Here is a 21,197-nt window from a genome sequence, read left to right as displayed (position 1 = left end):
GTACCAGTGCCCTGCTGGAGTCCCAGATTAGCATCCATCATGTTGGGGATGTTTCCATCCCTGCACTGAGCCTCCCACTGCTTCTATTCTATTACTCACTGCACACCAAATCTCTTGGAAGCTTGGTTTTCCATATATTTTATAGAGTAGAATTTTCCCATGGACTGCTAATTGCAGGGGGTCGTGCATCCCATCTAGTCCAGACTTTCCAATCTTGTTTGGATATCCATTTGGCCATAATGACTGTCTTTATTAATTTATAGTGCTAAATCATGATTGAAGGAATCTTTTCGATGGCTAATGTCACTTGGCAATGTTCCTTTCCCCTTATGTTTGCACACAGGCGATTAGAGCAAGTGGTACAATATAGGTGCTACATGTTCTGACTGCCTAGTAACCTCCGGTAGCCAGACTGCTGCATTTTGCACCAGTTTAAATTTCTGAAGTATCTCTAAAGGTAGCCCCATGTAGACTTCATTACAGTAGTTTAACCTGGATATCATTAGTACACAGATCACTGAGTAGAACAATGAAGCTATTCTCACAAAGTGGTGTGTGTGTGTGTGTGTGTGTGTGTGTGTATCTGCACGATGGGGTGAGCTCCTATTGCTTTGTTCCAGCTCCTGCCAATCTAGCAGTTTGAAAACATACCAGCATGAGTAGATAAATAGATACTGCTGTGGCAGGAAAGTAAACGACATTTCTGTGCGCTCAGACACTTATCATAGTGTTCCATGCACCAGAAACGGTTTAGTCATGCTGGCCACGTGACCTGGAAAAGCTATCTGTGGACAAATGCCGGCTCCCTCAACCTGAAAGTGGAGATGAGTGGGATGAGTGGAGATGAGTCGAATTTAACTGGACTTAACCATCCAGGGGTCCTTTACTATATATATATATATATATATATATATATATATATATATATATTTCAACCCAGTTTAAATAGGATAAAAGTATAACTTCATGAAAGCAAGGGTAAGAATATCCAGCTAAATACCTTATAAAAGGAAGATGTCTTCACCTGCCTTCACAAAGAGACCAGAGAAAAATAAAATAAGTTTTTTTATATATGACAGAAGCATGCAGCCAATAAATCATTAAAGATGACTTATAACCTAACAAAGAGGAATAACGGAGTGTGTTAGGTGCTATATGAAAGCTAATAGATTAAAATGAAATCTTCAGTTTCCTTTTGTCTGCCTTGCTCAGCAGAAACCTTAAGCTGAAAATCTAAAATCATTTATGTCTTAACTAGAATTTGGGCAAAGAACAGAGAGCAAGTGAAACGATTCTGCTGCTGCTGTCATTTTTTTTTTAAAAAACAACCCCATAATCCCTTTCCTTTGATAAAATTATTTCTTAATTCGGGCACTAAAATTATATTCTTACAATTGGGCATCTCCTTTGTTAATATGTCTACAGCTTGAGCAAACATTGATACTATAAACAACTAGGGAAAGGAAAGGATAATAACTGTTGTGAAAATAACTGAGAATCTTGCAGGATAGCCAGTATTCAACCACATAGTTAAAAGGCTATGAAAGTAATGCATTTTTTTTTACTCTGGGGTGAAGTATCTCTAAAGATCTCAACTGAAAGGGCAACTGCTTTGTCCTTCCTAATATCTGTTTTGCAAAATTTTGTTTGCCTATTCAATTGTCTACAAAAATAGCTGTTGCTTTGTGATACTTGCTGCTAGCTACAGCTGAACAGTGCACATGGAGACAGAGTGAAATCCATGAAGCTATTCTATAATATTGATCCTTGATAGTATTGATCCTCGAGGCCTTGGCCCGAGTTCTTGTGGATGGCAAGGATAGAAAAAAATGGGCAAAGCGGTGGCGGCGGCAGAAAGAAGAGAGAGTCCTGTGGCCACATGCACTGTTGGCTGCCAGGATGTGCTGCCCATCAGATTTCCCCTAACAGAATATGGACCTTAACGGGGGGACGGGACATTCTCCACCTCTGCCCTTTACTTTGCTTCTCTGACTTACTGCGCCATTCCATGACTGCTTTGGAAACCACAGGAGCACAACAGCAGCAAGCTTGCTCCTATATGTAAACTGTAGTGGCTTTATGTCAGTACTGCAAGCAGGCATAGCAGTGTACTGTATTTTTCGCTCTATAAGACGCACCAGACCACAAGAACCACCTAATTTTTGGAGGAGGAAAACAAGGAAAAAAAATATTCTGAATCTCAGAAGCCAGAACAACAAGAGGGATCGCTGCGCAGTGAAAGCAGCAATCCCTCTTGCTGTTCTGGCCTCTGGGACAGCTGCGCAGCCTGCATTCGCTCCATAAGACGCACACACATTTCCCCTTACTTTTTAGGGGGGGAAGTGAGTCTTATAGAGCAAAAAATACGGTAAATGTTTAGAGTCAGTAAGTGAGTGATGTTCATTACAATCCAACAAAAGAGATCTGAGCACACACAAACACTAACACACACACAGGCAGTAGGTGCAAATAATAAATACACATCTCTATCAAAGATGAAGGCCCTTAACTTTTGGTATTGGCATCTCCTTTTTCCCAAGTAATTATTAAGCATGTCGTGAATTTGGAATCTGAATGCATTTAAGAACTAAAGAGATGAAAAGTGGGCAAGGAACTGAATCTTTTCACCAGAACATATAAAGGCCTCAGTGCTAGCTCCATAAAGAGATTGCTCACCTTCTGCTTATTCCAGCTAGCTTAGAAATAGCCCCCAAACTGGAAATCACAGTGTGGCTTTTCTAGTCAAGCCTTGATCAACTGGATATGGAAAATGAGTGTTGATGTTTAACACATCACAGCAGGTTGCCATTGGGGAACACCAAATGTAGCAGTTCCTTGGAAATTTGGTATCCATTTTTCCAGTACTGCACACAGATACAGAGGAGAGGAGAATATCTCAAACCACTAGGATACCTATGTTCCTTTCAAAAAGTCTTGCTTTATTATATAAAGCTTGTATAAATTTGTGCCTTGCAATCTTGTAAGGATGTTCGTTGGTATGTTACTTGTTTATGGTTGCATATGTTATATTATGCATAATAAAATAATAAAAATACAGTGATACCTCGGGTTAAGTACTTAATTCGTTCCAGAGGTCCATTCTTAACCTGAAACTGTTCTTAACCTGAAGCACCACTTTAGCTAATGGGGTCTCCTGCTGCTGCTGATGCTGCGCCACCGGAGCACAATTTCTGTTCTCATCCTGAAGCAAAGTTCTTAACCCAAGGTAATATTTCTGGGTTAGCGGAGTCTGTAACCTGAAGCGTCTGTAACCTGAAGCGTCTGTAACCCGAGGTACCACTGTATTTTTACAAATGAATACCTTCTTCACCATTCTCAGCTGAAAGTCTGACTGACTGTGTATGTGACAGAGAAGAGACGGAATTTCTTTTTATGGATCCTCAAAGTCAAAAATCAAAACCAGCCCCAGCTGTCCCTAATAATTAAATTTCAGTAACCCAGACTGAGAATTTTTATGTTGACTGGTGACTTAAAATGCTGACATTTAAACAGCTTCAGCTTTATTTCAAAATGAGCACAAGGGAACTTCACACATACACTGGAGTTTTCCTGCTGGGAAACCCAACAAAATACCAGTGCATTGATTTACATAGTGAAGGTTATTCATGAGGACTTGGAATTTCATTACCCAGAACGTAAAAGTGAAAGTCACCCACATACAAAGATGCACGTGACTCTTAAAACTAAGTTGGAACTTAATAAACTTTATATAATGATGATGGTTTGTTCTATCAAAAATAAAATTCAATGTCTAGTTGCAGCTGAAAGATTAACAAATTCATCATGACATAAACTTTCATAGGCAAGGGTCATAATAATAGGATGGTTCCTAAATGCACACTTCTCACATATCAAAGGCCAGCATAAAACAGAAAGTACATGATGAAGATGCCAAACACACCATTGTGAGGAGGGAATTCTACAACTTAGAGGTGCTACAGACTTCCAAACTTCTGACAGAAGTCTATCAGCTATTTGAAGCCTAAGTCATGAACAGCTTTAAACACTAATGTGAGCTTGAAATTGACCTAGCAGTGAACTGGCAACCAGTGCTGCTGTTTTAACTCAGGGTTTTGCATATTTTAAATGGAGCCCCAGCCAGTAACCTGCTACATTTTGGACCGGTTGAAGTTTCTGAGTTCTCTTCCAGGGCAGCTCCATGGATGGTGCTCTCTACCCCATCAACATACAAAACCAAAAGAAAACAATCCTCCTTATGGTGATTCTAAGTGCAAAATGTCTGTCTAAACATTTAAAGCTTTCCATTGCGTTTTGGATGCTGGAAGAGTTAGGTACCAATGAGTCTCCAGAAGGCTATAATGGGAAATTGGGCTTAAGGTGTGCGCAGCTCTGCCATTTAGAGCTTTATAGGTCAGCTAGCAGGCTGGTGTGCAGTTTCAACAAGATCAGCATGTCTTCCATTTCCTCTTTCTACACTAGATGACGCTCCCAAGCTATTTACTAGGACAGTCCTGGACACACGTCAAGGACAGCCCCAAGCACAGAACTCAACAGTAATCAGTCCTGGAGATGACAAAGGCATAAATTATAGGTGCATTTTTTGAGAATGATGCTACTCTCCAGTAACTCTTTACTGGAGTTAAGAAGAAAATCCAGGTGCTGAATGAATAGCTGGTACTTTTCAAGCATTTCTGTTTCTGTGAAACTCAAGTAAAATAGCTATCATACAATGGTTGCTGGAAGAACCAGTCAGTTAATTGGTATGCATTGCTTTTTGCCAGTGAATATATTACATTCATTTATATTAGTGGGAGCTATATGTGGGTTATCCAGCCTCATATAACCAACATGCTTAACTCTAATTAATGCATGAAGGGGTTAAGACCATACCGTAAGCTGTCCTGCCAGGTCTAGCTAGGTCACTCCCCCTCGCCTTGGGAGGAAGGATTATCAAGCCTTTGTTCCCCCATATGAACCCTACCAGTAAGGAGGTCGAACCTGGATGCTCCAAGCTTAAACCAAGTGGCTTCAGCAAGCCATCTCTGTGTTGCTATACAAATAATTTAGAAACCTTTGCCAATTTGGATCCTAAGTTATACTGCCTGTCTTTACTTGCTGCTGTAGGGAAAAGCACATGAATCTGACCTTTGAAGAGTTTGAAATAAACCATTTTTAATCTTTGCTCTATGCTAAGGGAAGTGGGGAACTTTGGAAACAACTTAGAAGGGGTTATTTTAAAGGTCTAACAATCTATAATTCCAGGCTTTACTTTGCTGCATGTTTTGTGATTTTATAGCTCATCCATGCAGTATTACTATTTATATTTTTATCATATATTTATTTTTATCCTCCACAGAGTTCAGAGTTCCATACATGGTGCCTCTCACCTTTAATGCTCACATCAGACCTGTGAGGTAGGTTTAGATGAACGGGAGTGACAGAACCTGTCACCCAGTCAGTTTCACGAGTGAGTAGGGATTTGAACAAAGGTCTTTCCAACACTTCGTCCACTATACCACACTTGATGCACAATACATATGGTGCAATAATAATTTGGATACAAGCTCTCTTCTTAATTCCCAGGAGAAGTACAAACAGTTGTGTTTCCTTAGAATGCTTCAGTGATACTCATTCACAGAGACTATATTTCTCAAACTGCATGGATGATGGCTCAAAAACATCTTTGCTGGAGTTAGAAAGTTGTACTCCAGAAAGTTTTATACCAAAGATCCTTATATTTCCAGTTTGACAGTATTTTCAATTAAGGCTTGATGGAATAACTGCTAAGACCCAAATAAATCCGTCACATTGCACTGTGGAATCAGTGCAGATGAATCCGATACACTGGCCCATCATATACCCTTTCTGGTGGTTAGATTCAGTATATTATAATACAACGAGAAAATAAGGAAGGATAAATTATTCTCTATAGAGCTAGAGCAGAGAGCAGGTGGAACACTTTTCAGAGAGCAAAAGTGAATGCATTGAAAGAAACAACTTTTTAGATGTTGCAGGACTGCAGTGGCAGAATTGCTATGCAAAAGAATTTCCAATGCAGGGAATTGCTTACATTATTGCTGCTGCATGATATATGGCCTCGTTTTGTTACAAGAAAATGAACACAATGCATAGGTATATTTTAATAACCCAAAACAAAACTATTATGCCCCATAGATCTTTCGAGACCACAGTGTAAAAAACCCAGAATTTGTTGAATTTGTTGCATTTGTTGTCTACACCAACCTTATCCCATTTTATCCTCAAAGTGACTCTGAGCAAGCTTAAGTTGGAGAGACAGTGATTCAGTGCCAGATTTACGTATAAGCTAAACAAACTATAGCTTAGGGCCCCACTCTCTTGGGCCCCCCAAAAAAACTAAAGAAAAAAACACCTGGATTTAGATTTCCAAAATATAAGATAAAAAACAAATAAAATAAAACCTACATACAGTTAGAGCTTAATAATTATTTCCCTATTAATATACTTCTTAATTGTATTTGAGTTCAACAATTACTTTGATAAAATACATATTTTGTTATGTGCAAATGGCTTTAGATACCTATTAGGTCCATAAATTACCATATAGCATCTATCCAACACAAAAAATAGCAACAATTTGTTATTGACAAAGGACAGCTAGACATATAAAGGGCCCCATTACCTTCAGTAGCTTAGGGCCTCATCAAACCTAAATCCGGCCCTGCAGTGTCTATTCTTTCTTAGAATGGGTGGAAGAAGGTTTTGTGCAATGACTATAGCCAGGGGCCTAAAATTCCTTTCCACCACATATGTTCTAAATTGAACAGAGGAGATATGCACTGCAGTACTGGAGAGGAGGAAGGGTGCAAGATTCAAACAACTACATTTTTTTAAGTAGTGGGAGGTAAAATGTCAGGAAGTGGTGGGCCATTGCTGCAGGGGGGAAAACAGCAGCCCTGCAGAGGTTTACCATCTGCCACTTAGGAACATAGGAAGCTGCCTTGTACAGAATAATTTCAATGGTTTATATAGCTCAGTATCAGGGCCAGCCCAATACATTGTGATGCCTTAGGTGAACAACTAAATGCTGCCCCGCCTGGTAAGAAGATGTGAGTGAAGATCTACATCAGGAGCATAGGAAGAACAAAGATCTACATCAGGATCTGCTGGCCCTGTGGATCCTGCTGGCTGAGACAGTAACTTCACCTTGCCTCATGGGCAAGTATTGCCCTGCTTAGTATTGTGTACACCAGGGTTTCCCAAACTTGGGTGTCCAGCTGTTTTTGGACCACTACTCCCATCATCCCCAGCTAGCAGGACCAGTGGTCAGGGATGATGGGAACTGTAGTCCAAAAACAGCTGGAGACCCAAGTTTGGGGAACACTGGTGTACACTGATGGACAGTGGCTCTCCAGGATTCCAGGAAGAGATGCCGTATTTCCCAGCCCTACCTTGAAACGCTGAGAATTGAACCTTGAAGCTTTTACACGCAAAGCAGATGCTCTCCTACTGAGCTATGGCCATATCTCTTTAATTTTTAAAATGCAGAATGTGTACTCCTGCACTTAAATGGTACAATAGAGGAGTAATCAGTTACTACAGAATATATGTGTCTATTTCCATCTACCTGTGTTAGATATAGATATTTTTAAACCCACCACCACCACCACCAAAGGCACAAATATGAAGGAGTATCAACCATTCGGTTCACTGACACTGATGAGACACATTCCCCCACATTGAACTCACTATATCAGCTGATACACTAGCTAGAAAAGGACATGACATTTCCCCATTGAAAACATAATAAATATTGATCCCTGGATGCAGATGTTTTCCACAGCAGGTGTGATTGTTAGAGATTTTTAGATCCTCTGAAACAACTGAGATGTAACTGTGCATTCATTTTACAATAAAGAATTTGTCTAGAAAAGCCCCAAGGCAGGTCAGGGTAATGGAAAGGGAAATCTACCATATTAAGATTAAGGCACCTTTCTTACTGAGACCCCTGTGATTAAAAACTCATTGACAAAAAGCAAAGCTGTCTGTTTCTGCCTTCTTTACTGCAGCTACTGTTTACTTCAAGTGAGCATGACACCTAGATGGTCAGATTCAGGTTTCTTCCTGATCACCTTTTTATTTATTCTTTACAGGGAATTTATATGAAGTTGTGTCAAGCAAGTGCTGTCCCACACTTTCCGGTGACACACACACCAAACCCCTAACCACTTTTTAGGTAAAATATCTCTCAGAGTATTTGTACAACAAAATCAACAATAAAATCATACATACATATTAAAATTCACCAAGAAATTAATAACCTCAAAATCCAAAACAAAACACCAAAATGAAACCAATGAAGTGCTGTTGAGTACAATAAACTGAGATTCAGGGTGGAAGTTTTAGTAGCCATCAAAGATTATCTAGTTTTGAGCCTTACAAAAACCTTGCAGAGAAGGTTACTAAAATATGAAGGTTACAATCTTCATATTGCAGATTTGGAACTGAGACTGTAGATATTAATTTGGCTAAGGCCCACATAATGGTTTCATGTAAGAGATGAGATTTTGACTGGGAAACTGCAGGTTTCAGCCTCCTAGCCACTACACTTTAGTAGAGATCTCCACATGTTTCTTACCTGTTCCACAACAAAATCACTGCGTCAGCCTTGCCCAGCCAAACACTCACTGAGAAATCACAATAGGCTTTTTAATATGTTACACTGAACACAGGTACAATCTGTCTTTACACACAGACAAAGATTTGTGTGCAGGAGTGTACACTTGTTGGTTTGTACAGCTCAAGTATTGTGTATAAAGGATTGTACAGTGAGCTATAATCTCAGCTTCAGTTTATTTTCTGTAAAAGAGGAACAAAAGTGGCTGACCTGATGGGGCTGACTGGAGGATAAACAAAATGAAGAAAACATGTTCTCAGTACATTTTTTAAAAAGCTATGTAGAACTATTAACAAGAATGGAATGCTATGGAAAACGTTTGCCCTTGACAGATGTACTTCATGTTCTTCCTAGCCTCTTAGTGGTGTACCAAGCACACCCAATATCCCATCTCTAGTCAGATTGATGAAATAATGCAGGAAAGTGGTGTGTTGGGAAGATTAAGTGGCCAAATAGGATACAGCTTCTTGACTTCTACCATAGAAGAAGAAGAAGAAGAAGAAGAAGAAGAAGAAGAAGAAGAAGAAGAAGAAGAAGAAGAAGAAGAAGTGTTCTGTAGGAGAGATGCACAGGAAATAGCAGCCAGGATTCACTTAACAAGTCCTTTGTCTGCATGAGAGTTTCTACTTACACAATAGGGCTTTTTCCCCACCCCGAAATCAGTTGCTGGGGTAGTCAAGAGAACCTGCAGAACAGCATATAAGGGGAGGGAGGGCAGAGGGGATTGTTCCACCTGTCAAGTTGCAATGCTTGCTCTGACAGGACTTCACCATAGCATGATGTCGCATTCTACCCAGTGTTTTCAATATTAATTGACTATGGTCACTGGCATTTTTGTACCTACTACAGCTGTCTAACTCATATCCCTTCCTAGGATCAAACACCTGCCAACAAACAACTCTATGAGGATGGGGATATTCCCAAAGCCTTAAGGAATCAATTTAGACTCCATGGATCACCACTGAACTTTTTGAATTCTCAACCCACTCATCACCCTGTTTTAATTCTCCAACCCCCCCCCCCATTTTGCAGTGCTTCTGAACATGATAATGCCTTTTGTGTTTTACCAAATGCTAGCAATGTTGGAGCAAGGGGGAAAGATACCCATCTGCTCAACACATGATGCCCAGTGCTGAATTTATGCTTTGAACATAGCATGGAGCTGACTTTCTAACCTACCCCCCTCCACACACTTTAAGAGTTTGCTCCCCTCTCTCTTGCTATTTATAGAGTGCAATCAAACATTTTTTCTACTTCTTCATTATTAGGCTAATGAGGCCTAGGTCTCTTAACTTCTTCCTATGATTACTCCAGCTGGTTATATATACAATCTCATGTATACTGGATTATATTTATAACAATTGCAAGACTCCACAGAAAATCTGAAGGCAGCCCTGTTTAGGGAAGTTTTTAATATTTAATGCTGTATTGTTTTTAACACTCGATTGGAAGCCGCCCAGGGTGGCTGGGGAAACTCAGCCAGATGGGCGGGGTATAATTAATAATAATAATAATAATAATAATAAATCTCTAAGTTCAGACATACTGCTAATATGTGGGGTTTTTACTGAACGGCATGAGGATGAAGTTAGGTGTTTTAAATGATGCTCATGCTCAGTGGCCTCTTAAGTTAAGCCACAATTACCGTATTTTTCGCTCTATAACACGCACCCGACCATAACACGCACGTAGTTTTTAGAGGAGGAAAATCCGTAGGCATGCCACCCATAGGCATTCCCTCCATAACACGCACAGACATTTCCCCTTACTTTTTAGGAGGAAAAAAGTGAGTGTTATGGTGCAAAAAATACGGTAGTTTATGTAGAGCAGAAACTGAATTTAGTTCCAAGTAGAGGTGCTAAAGATGGAAATTTAAACTATCATTATGTGCCAAAAAACATTCAAAATGGAAACTTCTCTTTAATTGAGGGAGTTCTTAGTTCACAGTTAATATCAATCAGCTTTCCTTGCTCATGGATATGCAAGTTGGTCCTGTTGTGCTTGGGATTTTTTTACCTATGCAAACAGCAGCTGCAATATCTAGTCAAATACACATTTGGTCCTGCAATATAGAACAACATCAGAATTTCTTTGGTCCATGAGAGATATGAATATGTCCCCCTCTATCTTGTTTTAACTATATTGGAAGATGCTTATTATAGATTAATAAATCACCACCTCTGAAATCTTTTTTCCTACAAAAGATTTAGTAACAAATTAACCCTCTGCCAGAATGTCTTACTGTCAAGGTAAAATATGGCCTAAAGCAAGAATGGATGAGATTTCTACACTGCCTATTGATGAATAAACTTTGAAACATGCAGTCTCCATCTGGAGACTCAGATATAATATGAGTTTTGAGTTCTAGGGAAACATATTATTTTAATTAAAACATGATTGGGTCCATGAATAAGATGTGTTTATAGTCCTCTACAATACATCATACCTGGCTCTTTTTTAAACAAAAAGGGACTCAGGTGTTTTGATTTTTTTAAAAAAACCTATCGTTTCCATTTTCCCAGAGCTTGGGGATTTTTTTCAATTTTGCTTGTATCTTATTTAATATTTATGCCACAGCCAGATCAAGACTATGTATGGATTGAAAATTGTCCTGGGTATGAATTTTCAAACCTTGAGAAAACTATTTCCATGTAGCATGCACATTCCCCCACCCATCTAAGTATTACAGCACACTGGCTCTCTACTGAATTATGCCATGTTCCAAATTCACCTAACTGCTTAAGTAAATCAACAACCGCAAGTTATATTATGTCCAAATTTTAATTTATAAAATTTCTTCATAAATCACTTACTGGGAATGTGGGTTCATTTTCCTTGTGTGTGCTTTCACTCTTTATTTTTTCCTTTGATTTAATTCAGTTATGTCTAACACATCTTTCTTGATTACCATTGTTAGCATGCTGTAGGGCAGATTTTGGCTACAGTTTAAGAATGTAATAATGTCACTGCAAATTTACCTTCAAACTTAGTTCTCCATTAGCAATCACAGTACCTGAAGTGATCTAAGTTTGTAAAGCTGATACTAATGGCGCCATGTCATATGTGAGAAAAACACTGTGTGGGTCACAAGGCATTATCCACACAAATGGGATTCTAAATTCTTGTATCAGCTGCGTTTTAAAATGACAATCCCCATGCGGCGCAAGATGAATCGTGGCCGAAGTTTGAGAGGACATTAAGCAACCCTGCATAACCTCAAAGATGTCTATTATCTTTGTACTGGGGATGTATCACATGTTAGATGTTGATTCACAGAGGTAGAGAGAGAATATGCTTGCTGCCCTCAAGCACAAACATACCCCAGTTAACCCAAACAGAAGCTCTGAGAAGCTGCATGTTGTGGAAGTCCCATAGCATTCCTAACCTGATGAAGACGGATTGATGCTTTCACAAACAAGTATTTGAAGCTTAAGCTGAGGTATTTAAGCATCTCTGAAGCTCTGCCTTCTTCCTAGGAGAAGACTGAAGTCTGTATCGTCAGCCCCAGCCCTCCAGAAACACACTGGGTGTGCTGACATTTCAGGAGCTCTGTTTGCTGGACAGCTCCCTTACCAGCTGCTGCAAAGCCACAGAGACATGGAGCAAACCTCTCCTATTTTTGGTCTGTGATCCATTTGTGTGTGTGTGTGTGTGTTTTAAAGGAAACCTTGTTGGGATCTAGATCAGCAGCACAGTGGGGCCTTCAGGACAAATAAGGGAGCAGAAGTTCAGGGCCCCAGAATAAGCAGGAAGAGACCCAAACACAGCAGGGCTGCATTTTGAAATAATACATTTTGAAATAATACACATTATCATATAAAGGTAATTTGGGTGGGGTGGGGTGGAGGGGGTGTCAAAAATTAGCTAACTGCACCATTTCAGGGAGCTGCCTTTTAACCTGCCCAGCTGCTTTTCTGAAGTGCATCCTCCTCCTGTCTGTGCCATCAATGGTGTTAACTTTTTGATGAAAAGGAAATGCTAAGATCATTTTTACTTGTGACTTAATAGATAATTTCCACCTCAGCTCTGATCAACCCAGTTCCAGATGTGACCCAGTCCAGAAAAATCACATCAGCTGCAACTTTCAGATCAGCTTGCATTATGGTTGGAGATCATAAGAGTACAATTCTGTAGGTTTACTTGGAAGTAAGCCACACTGTGTTTGATGGTTCTTACTCCCTGGTCTAGCTTAAGTACACCTTTATCAGGTAGATGTAAGTGCCACTAGATGTAACCAGTGGGACTAACTTCCTAATGATTTCCATCTGGGCATTCTGAATGGGAATTAAATTTCGCTGAAACCAGAGTGCCAGGGTATGATACTTAAATATTTCACTCCAGAAGCAGTGCCACTGGCTTACATCAAAACGAAGACTTCTGTTTGTGAATTGCACCCTAAGCCCATTTAAGGGCACATGCACGGATTTAAGTGGCTCGTGGATTTTCCTTAGAAATGTGATGAGACAAGGGAGAGAACTTTGGACGTTTTACTGTGTTGAGGCAAGCAAGGCTCAACCAGTTCTAACTATATTATGGCTTACGGTCCACAAAAGTCCTACAGAATTTTGGAAAAGAAGAAAAAAGCAGCTGCAGCAATAAACAAGAGGGTGAGCAAGAAAAAGAGGAAGGGCAAAGTTAAACTGCTTTCCTTTGGTGCTGAGCTTCAGCAGGCAGGAAACAATACTTTACACTGAAAGAACGACGAGGGCTTGCTAGAGTTTCTTTCTGAGCACGAGTAAAAGGGCCCCTTCACAATGCTGTCCGGACCAAAAGTGCAACAAATGGAAAGTGCAACGAAGGGTGAGCCTGGAAGGTGGGGTGACACTGAGGATACTCTGGGGCTCCCAGGCAAAATGAGCAACCAGCTGAAGGTGCGATAGGATGGCCACAGACAAGGCCATGGTATAATATGGTCTGCGGCTGCCCTGAGGAACAGAAGCATCAGGGAGAGAGCTGGTTCTCTGGGGTGCCTTAAGGAAACCCGAGGGCAGTTTTGTAACCTAAAACACAGCTCCTGGCAGCAGTTAACCGCTGATGGCGAGAGGGAACACATTTCTACCGAACTAAGAGCCGCTTCACAGATTACTTTTAAGTGCACCTAGAAAGCATAACATGTGAAAGCAACAAAGGGAGGTTTGTTCGCAAGGGGAGCTGTGATTGCCTACAGTTCACTGCTGAGTGCACACACTCCATGCCCACGGCCAACTTTAGTGCAAGAATTCAGTTGGGCTCGGAATCGGATCTCACCTCTCTGCTGCATCATGGATCACTTGCCTTGTAAAGGTGATGGCGGTAGATTAGGGATGTGCGTGCGCCACGCATGCAATACAGAAATCCGGGAGGAGAACCTTCCCTCTCCACCCTGTTTGCTCGCGTCATTCAGGCAATCTGTCGCCCACCAATGCAAGCGCCCACCCAAGCCTGTGGGAACGAGCCGGCACGTGGCTGCCGCGAACCTCCAACTCGCCACTTCTACCAAGATCCGTCCCTTCTTCGCTTATAGGGTGGAGCTCGGGACTTGTGCAATCGCATTCAACCCCCTGGAACTCGGTAGGAGTTAGTTACTCCTGAGCAAATGCGTTGAGGGGGCAGCCTTTTTTCCCGTGACGCAGCGCAGCAATGTTTTAACGATCGCATTTCGGACTGTAAAAAACCCACATCGTAAACGCGTAACAGCACCGCCTGAGTAGTCCATAAAAGCTCGCGGCTCTGCAGTCAGCACGCCGAGCTGTTCCCCTCCCTGCCAAGATCGGGCGGTGGGAAAAGATAAAGGCTTCCTAGTCACCGATTTTGTTGCTCTTTCGGCGTTTACTGACTGGATCATAGAATCCCAGAATTGTAAAGAGGCTCATCTAGTCGAACCCGCTTCAAGGCAGGAATGTGCAGCTGTCCCCAACAGGGATCAAACCTGCAACCTTGGCGTTATCAGCACTATGCTCTAACCCAGGCATCCCCAGACTCGGCCCTCCAGATGTTTTGGGACTACAATTCCCATCATCCCTGACCACTGGTCCTGTTAGCTAGGGATGATGGGAGTTGTAGTCCCCAAACAACTGGAGGGCCAGGTTTGTGGGTGCCTGCTTTAACCAACTGAGTTTGGAAGATTGCTTCACACACACACACACACACACACACACACACACACACAGGTTGAGCACTTTGTAGGCGACGATAAATATTGCTTTCCTACTTCTGCCAAAGGCAGCCTAGCTGAGGATATCCCGGGGGCCCAGAGCCCTCTCTCCAGTCTGGTTCCATGGCGTTTTTGGACGCCCCCCGCAGCCCAAGAAAGAAACCCTCCTGCCTTTCTCAGCCTCTTGATTTCAGCCAGACGTGCACTGTTGCTGCGTGTGAACACAGCTCAGGAGGAAGGTCTGGTTCTGCACGTGCGCTGCGATCACCCTCGAAGGGAGGTTGCGCGCAAAGAGCGGCGGCTCGCTCGCCGGCTTCGTTCGGCCATTCAATTGTTTCTAACGGTCAACTGCTGTTAAGATATTTTTTTCCATTGCAAACCGCCTTGGGCTCCAAAAGCAGCCCAAAATGAGAGGAAGTCGAAATAAAAACGCAGAGAGCTTAGAGCTTGGACCTTCTAGCCAAGGCAAGTGCGACTTGCGAGGCGCGCGGCGCTCGGGTAGGTTGCGAGCGAAAAGACAGAGGAATCCCAAACGTGCTTACTCAAAAGTAAGTCTCCCTAGACGCTCATGTAATGGGGATCGGGTGTTGCGAGTATGAGAGAACGAGGAGTATTATTAAGCTTCTGTCCTGGGTACATGCTCTCTGGTTCTGCCAGTCCCCATAAATGCCTGTCATCAGACTGCAGATTTCAAAGCGCGGGTGGGTGGGCAGAGGAAGGCGGAATGCTTACGTTTGCACTCGGCGTGAGTGCAAACCCTCCGCGGCTGGAGATAAAAGCAGTTCCCATTCAGCCGATGCTCTTCGGGGAAGACTTTCAGAGAATTCCCCCTTCCAAAAAACAGCAAGAGCAGCCGCCCGATTCGCGACGCTGCCCAATTAAAAGCCGAAGGGCTTGGAGTCGAGCCAGCGGAGCCAACGGGGTAAAGTTGGTTTACATCAAAGCGCAAAGGACATAATTGGACTGTGGATCAGGCAGGAGCACAAAAAACCGAAAAGAGCGATCCAGACACGACAGCAGTAGCCCGGCTGGATCAGAGAAAGGACCCATCTGGGTCCAGCGTCCTGCAACCCACAAACAACACGTGAGGGCAACAGACCTCTCCCGCGCGCGACACTGCTCCTGACGCTGGAGGCTCCATTTAGCCACGAAGGGCTACGGCTAGGAGTTGTGGACAGACTTACCCTGCACGAAGGAGCCCTCAACGCCAGGGGCTATTTCGCCCCATCTAACGGCATCGACCTCTTCGTGGTTGGACACCATCATCCTCATCTTTCCCCACCTTGGATGTCGCTGGTGCCCCATGCTGTTGGCAGCCAGGCAGGCGTCCGCGTCCAAAGAAGGCGCAAGCAAAGAGACAAGGCAAACTAGCGATCCCAAGCAAGTCCGCTTCGGTTCGAGGGGAAAGCTGAACCTCCAGTGGCAGGTGCGGTGGGAGGGCGCTAGGACCCGGCGGGATCCTCTCGGGGCCGAGAGGGGCGGGGCGGGGCCGAGAGGCCGGCAGCCGGAGCTGGGCGAGAGCGGCCACGAGTTGCCGAGGTGGGCTCGCGCCGAGCGGAGCGGAGCTGCGGCGGGCGGCGTATATATAGCCGAGGCTGGCGCTGCGCTCGCTCACTGAGGCGCCGGCTGCGTCTGCCGGGAGGACCCTCGCTCTCCTGGGCTAGGAGAGAAAGAGAGAGAGACGGACCCGGGGAACATTCCCCCCCACAGGGGTCGCCTTGCCACCTACTTTCCTTCCGTCCGTCGCCTGGAAAAAGTTGTTGGGCGAGGCGCGGAGAAGAAGAGAAGAGGCTTCTGACCGCCCGTGGCGCCGTTTCCCGCCCTCCGAGAAGCCCGCGTGTGGGTTCCTACTCCCGCCGCCGCCGCCGTTCCCAACTTCTCCGTCCGCCGGCTTCGCTGCTGCCGTCGCGAAAGTGGGAAGATGCTACCTCGCCTGGACCAGGGCATGGACTGCCGCCGCCGCCGCCGCCGCCAACACCACCACCCGAGATGGCCTCGCTTGGAAGCCCGCACGTGCTGAGGCGGCTTGGCGCCGGCAGGAAAGTAGGCGGACGGGCGAGCGCGTGATGGCGGCGGCGCGAGACCCTGTCCGCCCGGGCGCGGGAGGCGTCCCCATTGGGTGAGCCCGGCGCGCATGCCCTCCCCCGCACATCCGCCCAGACTCCCGTCTGCCAGCTCACATTTGGCGCGCGGGTTTCTCTGGAGATGTAGCGTGCTGTGAGGGCGCTGCCCTCTTCCACCTCCTCCTCCTCTCGGCAGCCCCGTCGGTCCAGAGCCTCTGTGTGGAGGCATGGAGCAGCCCAGACCCTGCCCAGCCTCCGTGGATGTGTTCCACACCAATGACTCCTTCCACCACGCCAGGAACTGCAGTGGCGGCGGCGCAGAAGAAAGCGCCGCCTACCAAGATGGCACCCCGCTCTCCTGGAAGGTGGTGCTGACCATCATCTTGGCTCTCATCACCTTGGCCACCATGCTGTCCAACGCTTTTGTCATCGCCACCGTTTACCAGAGCCGCAAGCTCCACACGCCGGCCAACTATCTCATCGCTTCCTTGGCTGTCACGGACCTCCTGGTGTCCATCCTTGTCATGCCCATCAGCACCATGTACACTGTGACTGGGAAATGGACCCTGGGCCAGATTGTCTGCGACATCTGGCTCTCTTCGGATATCACTTGTTGCACTGCTTCCATTCTCCATCTGTGTGTGATTGCCCTGGACAGGTACTGGGCCATTACGGATGCGGTGGAGTACTCTACTAAAAGGACTCCCAAGAGGGCGGCTGTCATGATTGCCCTGGTGTGGGTCTTCTCCATCTCCATCTCGATGCCCCCTTTGTTCTGGCGCCAGTCGAAAGCTGAAGAAGAGGTGGCTGATTGCGTGGTGAACACGGATCACATCTTGTACACCGTCTACTCCACGGTGGGGGCCTTCTACTTCCCCACCTTGCTTCTGATCATCCTCTATGGAAGGATCTACGTGGAAGCCAGGTCTCGGATTTTGAAACAGACACCAAAGAACACAGGCAAAAGGTTAACCCGAGCCCACCTAATAACAGATTCCCCGGGCTCAACGTCATCAGTCACGTCCATAAACTGCAAGGCTTCGGAGGCTTCTAGTGAAACGGGGTCTCCTGTGTACATGAACCAAGTCAAAGTGAAGGTGTCTGATGCACTGCTGGAAAAAAAGAAGCTGACTGCCGCCAGAGAGCGGAAAGCTACCAAGACTTTAGGGGTTATTCTAGGAGCCTTCATTGTGTGCTGGCTGCCCTTCTTCATCATCACCTTGGTGTTGCCTATTTGTAAAGATGCTTGCTGGTTTCACATGGCCATCTTTGACTTCTTCACATGGCTGGGATATCTTAACTCCTTAATCAACCCCATCATCTACACCATGTCCAATGAAGACTTCAAACAGGCATTTCATAAATTGGTACGGTTTCGGTGCACAAGCTGAGTATTGAATGCAGTTAAGTTTAATTCTCCAGGGCAGGAGGGCTTGAATGCATTTTGTATGTCTGGTTCTGCAGGTAGGTAGATCATTATTACCATGTTACTTCGTCTCTGAAAAAATGGTACTTTGGATGGCAGAGTTTGGTGCAGAGGAGAACCATGCAAGCCTAGTGTAGCTTCCCTTTCAGAGTGAAAGTAGCTTCTCTCTGAGCCTTGATTTAAAAATGCTGCTGCATCTTATTATACTCCCATTAACAATTGCTGAAGGAAAGTAGTTTTGGCCTTAAAAAAATGATTGTTTCTCCTGGATTATGCCTTGTAGACCCACTGTGGTAGGAATTGGATTGCTTTGGGACAACTTCTTTGGAGACGCCTCCATCCAGCGTGACTGCACTTGAACTAAAAGTTTGTCATCTGGTCTCCTCTGCTAGGAGACCTTTGCCTCTCAGCCATCTGTGTTTGAAAGCCTTTCGCCAATGTTTCACTCCTCTTTTTCCCTGCTAGCTTGCTAATTTTAAAGACTATGCAGAGTGGACTGCAAATGAATTGCGCATGCTGCTCAAAACCTTACTTGTCCTACAGAGCCAAGACCTTGAAAGAATAGGCATTGACAGTCTGGCGAGAACTGTCCCTGACTTGTTGATAGTAAATGGGTTTGAGGAACACTGGGGAAGCAAATCAAGTTTAGGAGGAGACAGGGGGATCAAATAAGAACTCAGTGTGAGAAAAGCAACTCATTCTTGTTTGTGTCTTTTCTGTTTAACAACTTGTCAGATTGTAACCCACAAATCAAACAGTGAGTGTGAGTGTGTGTTTTCACATGCATGTCTGCCTGCACAGTTGAGTGCCAAAGCCTGCAAGCTGCTTCCATTTTTCATTTTAGTGCTATATGTTCCTGACATTTTGCATATTTGAATAAGTGACTCACACACAAATCTCTTGATAATATGTGCGTTAACACATACAGGCCGTTTAAACCTAAATCTGCTTTTGCTCACCAACCCAGTTTTGCTGGTGTTTTAATCCTTACATTGACGCTGATTATGAAGCCATCATAGCTAAAATGACACATTAAATCAACCATCTTAGTTATTTTCTGAAAAGGACTTTTGCCCACCAAATAAATGCACGGCAACTTTCCCTTGCACTGATTTCACATGCATATTCCTCCCATTTCAGCTCTCCAGGTTACCAGTCCATTAAGTAGGGTACTGTCTTCCCCTCTAAAAAGAATAATACTTGGAACACTCTCTAGTAAGAAATCTTATGTACAGTTTTCTTTTTCTTCATCTTTTCACTCCATTCCCTCCTCTGTGCGCCCTTTCATAAAAACTCTGATAAGCAGGTAGAAATTAATTTAACTACAGCAGCTTCTTATTATTAACACTGTCTGCAGTAAGACTCTATCTTCAGCTTCAGTATTTGGAGAACTGTAAAGTTCCCCAATTGTCTGCCTAATATCTGGGTGCAAAAAGGTCAGGTTTTATATAGTATTCCCTGCTTTGAATAAGCATTGTGCTTAGAAAATCCAGTTACATCTTCCTGTATTATATAATACATGCAAGAAAGTCTTCTGGTTTTACATGTCCCCACTTTTAAAAATAGTAAAACCTGTTTTAATAAGACCTTCACCAGGTGGGAGGGTCCTGATCCCAAACCCCTTCAGAATAAAGCCTTCTCCTCCCCAGTAGGCTTTTGTTCGGATGTCAAATGAAGATTGGCAGTAACTGTCTTTTGCAGACTTGTGCATCCGGAAATGTTCATTCTTAGAACTTCCAAAATGTAAATTCTCAGCTTTCAGTAAGGGTAAAGCAAGAGGATAAATATAAAGATGTATGCACCCTAAAGGAGGCTTGCTATACATGGAAAATCTGTACTTTACAGACTTGTACACTGTCTGTAATACAGAGTATACAGATACACATGCTAGTGCTATTTCTTATGAAAGAAATGTTCTTATGAAGTTTCTCATGAAAAAAACCTGTTCTGTGCATCTCTTTTCCTGTTTATCTGTAGAATTAAGTTGCTATTCCAAAGACACAACAGTTCTGTTGTCTAAAGTCCTTGATGCTGCAGAACTACCAGCACATGTGTGTGTGTAAGTTACTAAGTTCAGCCCAAATTTAGTGCAATGACTTTGGAAGAGAAGCTGTTCCAGAATTTGCTAATATTGGGTGCAAAAAGAGAAGCTTAGGCTATGAACCTTATGGTTTTTCACAAAAAGTCTTCAGAAGTTGCTGATTTTTTTTTTTACCATTATGGGGAGAGTAGCCAGAAAAGCAAGGAAGTGTGTGTTCCTTATACAGGGCAAGTCCTTTAAAAGAGGCCCCATGGATACAGAGTACACATGTTCTACGGGGCCTCTTTTTAAATACTCACCTTGTATATATCATAAAAAATAGCTGAATGCTACCCACCCTTTAACGGTACTCCAGAGCCTGCCAATCAAATAAAACTCTATTGCATGAATCACCAATACAGCACCTGTGGGTGCCCACAGGGGCCTTTCCTTGTGCCCTCAGGTTTCTGTTTCCTCTGCCCCACCCCTGCTGTAATTGGACTTGAGAGAAACATCTTTTGGAGAAGGAGTATAGCTCAGTGGTAGAGCATCTCGCTTTGCATGCAAAAAGTCCTTAGGCATCTCCAGGCAGGGCCAGGAGTAACCCCTGCCTGAAAACCTGCGTAGATGGACCAGTGGCAGCTTCCTGTGTTCCTGTTGTAGCCAATATAAAGCTTTTCTCAAGCTCTACTGCATCATGTGTAGCAGGGAGATCTTTTTCCATGTGTGACCCTAGCACGCCAAAAATGTCCCCTACGTCACAATTAGGCTGGAAAGAAAATGATTATATTGACTAAAAGAGAAGGCTTCTGACAAGCCTAATTAGAATGGAAGAGGGATTATTTTGAGGGGTGGGTTGCAGCTGCAGAGGAAAGGATCACCAAATTCCCCAACAGTTGCCCCCTCATTACAGTTAG

At 43.8% G+C, this 21,197-nt stretch overlaps 1 protein-coding gene and 1 long non-coding RNA gene across 2 annotated transcripts in view; one reads left to right on the top strand and one right to left on the bottom strand.

Moving 5' to 3' along the window:
• The window catches only part of LOC128410274 (uncharacterized), a 47,570-nt gene extending 30,833 nt beyond the window's left edge, over positions 1 to 16,737 (bottom strand). Inside the window, exon 1 of the long non-coding RNA XR_008329442.1 lies at positions 15,956 to 16,737. This is a non-coding gene — a long non-coding RNA (uncharacterized LOC128410274). The remainder of the gene's footprint in view (positions 1 to 15,955) is intronic.
• A 1-nt stretch (position 16,738) lies between these two features.
• HTR1B (5-hydroxytryptamine receptor 1B) lies at positions 16,739 to 20,634 on the top strand. Its single transcript, XM_053381320.1, has one exon. It carries the CDS (start codon positions 17,062 to 17,064, stop codon positions 18,223 to 18,225), a length of 1,164 nt encoding a protein of 387 aa, XP_053237295.1. The 5' UTR covers positions 16,739 to 17,061; the 3' UTR covers positions 18,226 to 20,634.
• Positions 20,635 to 21,197: the final 563 nt, after the last annotated feature.

This window comes from Podarcis raffonei, chromosome 3 (assembly GCF_027172205.1).
Source record: "Podarcis raffonei isolate rPodRaf1 chromosome 3, rPodRaf1.pri, whole genome shotgun sequence".
In the NCBI taxonomy this organism is placed as follows: Eukaryota; Metazoa; Chordata; class Lepidosauria; order Squamata; family Lacertidae; genus Podarcis; species Podarcis raffonei.
Note: the sequence above shows the minus strand (reverse complement) of the source record. Positions and strands in the feature narration are given on the sequence as shown.

What these genes read in the sequence shown, in the direction of transcription:
- HTR1B (XM_053381320.1), top strand. Translation starts at nt 17,062, where the DNA reads ATGGAGCAGCCCAGACCCTGCCCAGCCTCCGTGGATGTGTTCCACACC.